This window comes from Orycteropus afer, unplaced genomic scaffold (assembly GCF_000298275.1).
Source record: "Orycteropus afer afer isolate SDZICR_OR568_19922 unplaced genomic scaffold, OryAfe1.0 scaffold00235, whole genome shotgun sequence".
Lineage (NCBI taxonomy): Eukaryota > Metazoa > Chordata > Mammalia > Tubulidentata > Orycteropodidae > Orycteropus > Orycteropus afer.
The window spans coordinates 2,684,255-2,688,105 of NW_006921822.1; the positions used below are offsets into that span (position 1 = coordinate 2,684,255).

Sequence of the window (3,851 nt, forward strand, 5' to 3'; positions counted from 1 at the left end):
TCAACTAAAGACCCCACCTCTGATGTGGATGGTTTCATTCAATCCATGTTCTACCAACTTTATATCTTCTAGATCATCTTTTATGATGCTGATCAGGTGACTAAGGCCTTCCTGCTGTTGTTTCAAATGCTAAAATGAATGAAAGGGAAAAAAAAAAATCGTATTAAACTGCAAGCTACCCACAGGAAAGGACTCTTTTTTTTTCACTGTTTTACTAGCAATCAGTACCCAGTAACTGTGCTCTCTATATAGTAGACATATTTAACCATTTATACTATGTCTTTTGCTAAAAACTTTCAGGTGTAAAAGATATACTCTAAAGGGCAAATACACAATAAACAACAGTTTCAAGGGCAATTTTACGGAAGATGTAGATAATGTGTTTTAAAAAGCCATCCCCTCCATCAATTTTTGATTAAAAACAAGGGTATGATTTTAAAAAACTCAAAAGGTAACGCATATATAGATAGCTAGCAAAATAATCACTTGGGAACTGAGAATTTTCATGTTTGAAGTACAAAGTAGGTAGTGATGGCAATGCTGACAATAACTACAGTTGCTAATAATAGTCCTTCCCATGTTCTGGAGCAGTTTTAAGAGCTTCACGGGTATTAACTCATTAAAATCTTTCCGTACACCCTTTGGGGTATATTATCTCCACTTTATAGATAAGGAAACAGACAAAAAGTAACGTGCCCAAGAACATAAACTAGCAGGTGATGAGCCATATCCTGCTTTTCATAATTTTAAAAGGCAGGTATTCAAATTACTCCCAAATGTATTGTAATTTTCACACATAAACTTTTAAATATAGCTCTTTATTACAATTTGCCAGATTCTTTTGATTATTTTACAAAAATATTTAAAATGGAATATAATTACATGTATGTATGCTTTCCAAAGACCTAGGAGCCAAATTTGTTTTATGGTACATTAAACAGCAATATCCATTCTAAAGGACAAAATGAAATCAGATTTGCAGATGGAATTTATAAATGAAAGCTGACAGTTTGAAATAGGAGAAAGACCTGGTGATCTGCTCTCTCCTTGAGATTGTTGTTGTTGTTGTTGTTATGTGCCGTCGAGTCGGCCCCGACTCATACAGCCTAGAAAATCATATGGGGCAGTTCTCCTCTTCACTGAGTCAAAAAGTCGACTCAAAGGCACCTAACAAAATCCTCAGAGCTGTACCAACAATCCTACAAAACATGTTTCACAGAGCTTACTATTTTCTTTAGATACAGTCAATGGTTAGATGGTTTCACTTAAGTAATGTGTATTTATATCAACGAACATAAAGTAGAATAGTGTGCTTTCCAACCCTTTTCATGAAAAGGTGCTAAAGCTTAAAAGACAAGTGGTTGGAGGTTCTGGCTACCCCACAGTCCGCCCCGCTGCCCTGAAGGCTGAGGGGATCACTATTCAACATATTTTTAACTCTATTATGTGTCACACAACCACAGCAGTTGCTTCTCAAGATTTAATGTGTGTTCATATCACACTCTGATCTTGACACAATGCAGATTCCATAGTCTGAAGTATGGACTGAGATTCTGAGTTTCTAATGAGCTCCCAGATGCTGCTGCTGCTATAGCTGCCACTGCTGCCACGGGCTACCCTTTGAGTAGGGAGAGCCTAGAGAATATTGGTGCCTTTACTACCTCTGATTGCACCTTTGAAAATGTTGTTGTTGTTGTTGTTATGTGCCATTGAGTCGAACCCAACTCATAGCGACCCCTCCTTGGGTTTCCGAGGCAGTGTCACTACGGAAGTAGATTGCCCAACCTTCCTTCCAAGTAGTGGCTGGTGGGTTTGAACCGCCAGCCTTCTGGTTAGCAGTCAAGTGCCTTAGGCACTACGCTACCAGAGCTCCCTGGTAATTTACCTGCTTGATTTCTCGTAGCAGATCCGCATCTATGTAGTATCTTTCTTCAGATTTAACTGCTCCAAAATGATTCTGCATCCTGATTTGGGACATCAGTTCATTTAGTCTACCCTAAAAACAAGACTGAGTTAAATTACAACTGGTACAACAGCAACTGCTTCTAAAAGAAATTGTTTCCTCTCTTAAAAGGATAACTGAACATCCAAGTACGCCTCTGTACATGATTTGAAACAAATACAAGCTGACAACATCATGATGAAAAATTTACTTTAGAAAGAACATTTTGATGAAAGAGAACAAATAATAAAAACAATTATAAAAAAGTTCTCTTTTTGAAGGCTACTTAACATTTTCCTGTAGCTCCATCTTAAATTCTAGCTTTATTATCTTATTAAGTGCTCACCTTGAACTGAGTAGGGGCATTTAGTTCACACTGAATTGTATCTAGTTGAACTCGTAACTGCTCTTCATCTGCCTGGATGGCATAACCACTCTTCCTCTGAATTTCCTGTTTAATTAGGACCTAAACAAAGAAAATCCAGCAATATCAATGAAGTATTTCTTTTCAATTATGCAAGTAATTTTTTGACAGTTGTTGAGAGAGATCAGCTGAGTATTATGCTAACACTCAATATAGTAGATCTTATTAGCAGTTCATTATTTGAATTGTGTTTGCCAATTTTAATTGGTCAAAGTTATCACATAAATACACTGATTTAAAGTTTTTAAAATTATGGTATAAAGCTTTAAAAACAGTACAAAAAAACAGGTAAAACAGGCAACATAATATCAGTTTTAGACATTTACCGGCAGCTTTTTAAAATCAAGTGTCCTTTATGTATAAACATGAGCTACAATTTTTAAGTTTTTTAAATTTATTTTTTCAAATTACGAAAGTGACGTGTTCTTGTTGAGAAACAATACAATATGACAAAAAGCAAATTCTCCCACCCTACTGAGACAATGTTAATACACTATTGTGCATTCTTCTCTATTTTTCTCCTTGCTCGTACACACAGCAGCATATAATATACACATATAATCCAAGAATGGCTTTTTTCCTATGATACTAAAATAAATACAATGCACACTATTCTGCAACATTTTTTTTTTTTTTAATTTTAAAAACAATACATCAGGTGAGGTCAGCACAGTGATCTTTAAAGACAAACTCTTGGCTCTGCTCTGTTCCCCACCTCTAGGCAAGCCCTTGTTAAAAACCTGTATACTTTTATCCATGGTCTTATGACTTTGTATTTTTTCATAAATATATATTCACACATAAGAGGCTTTTAGTCATCTAATCTTCAAAAATTGGGATATTCTATACATTACTCACTCAAAACTTTATGGAAATTTTAAGGTATATAGCTCTGCTTCTGAAATTTTTAATGGCTGCATAACTTTTCATGCAGTAACAAAATTTATTCAATTATTCCCCTATTGATGGGCATAAATTTTGTTTCTAGTTTTGCCACTATGAACAATGCTGTAATAAACATCCATGTACAGATACCTATCTTACTGGTAGAGACCCTCAACAATGAGATTGCTGGACTTAAAAGTATGTATGTGTTTTCTGTTCTAGTAGGTGCTAGACTGCTTTCTCAAGAAATCCAAACAATTTAGATTCACAAGCCACACACGAGAAAAGTTCTTCTTCCCACATTCCTGTTAGCAATCAGGTAGCTGCTTGTTTAAATTTCCACAAATCTAATGAGTGTGAAAGGGTCCCACATTTTCCTGATTCTTAGTTAAAGGAGCAACTTTTTATGGTTAAGAACTACATGGCATTTGCTCTTATGTGAACTGACTTTACACATACTTTGTCCTAGGGCTTCGAACTAGGTTATTCCTGTTAGACCCACTGCTAAGAATTTGCATTTCCATCTCAGATACACTGAATCAGAATCTACACTTTAATATGATAAAAACTAAAGATCTGTAAGAATCACCTGGTGATCTT

General features: G+C 35.4%; 1 protein-coding gene across 1 annotated transcript in view; it reads right to left on the bottom strand.

Moving 5' to 3' along the window:
• Window positions 1–3,851, bottom strand: part of NUP54 (nucleoporin 54) — a 57,811-nt gene continuing 53,960 nt past the window's right edge. Inside the window, exons 10-12 of the mRNA XM_007949033.2 lie at window positions 2,289–2,408; window positions 1,886–1,996; window positions 1–129 (exon numbers count right to left, since the gene is read on the bottom strand). Coding sequence (XP_007947224.1) covers window positions 1–129; window positions 1,886–1,996; window positions 2,289–2,408 — 360 coding nt within the window. The remainder of the gene's footprint in view (window positions 130–1,885; window positions 1,997–2,288; window positions 2,409–3,851) is intronic.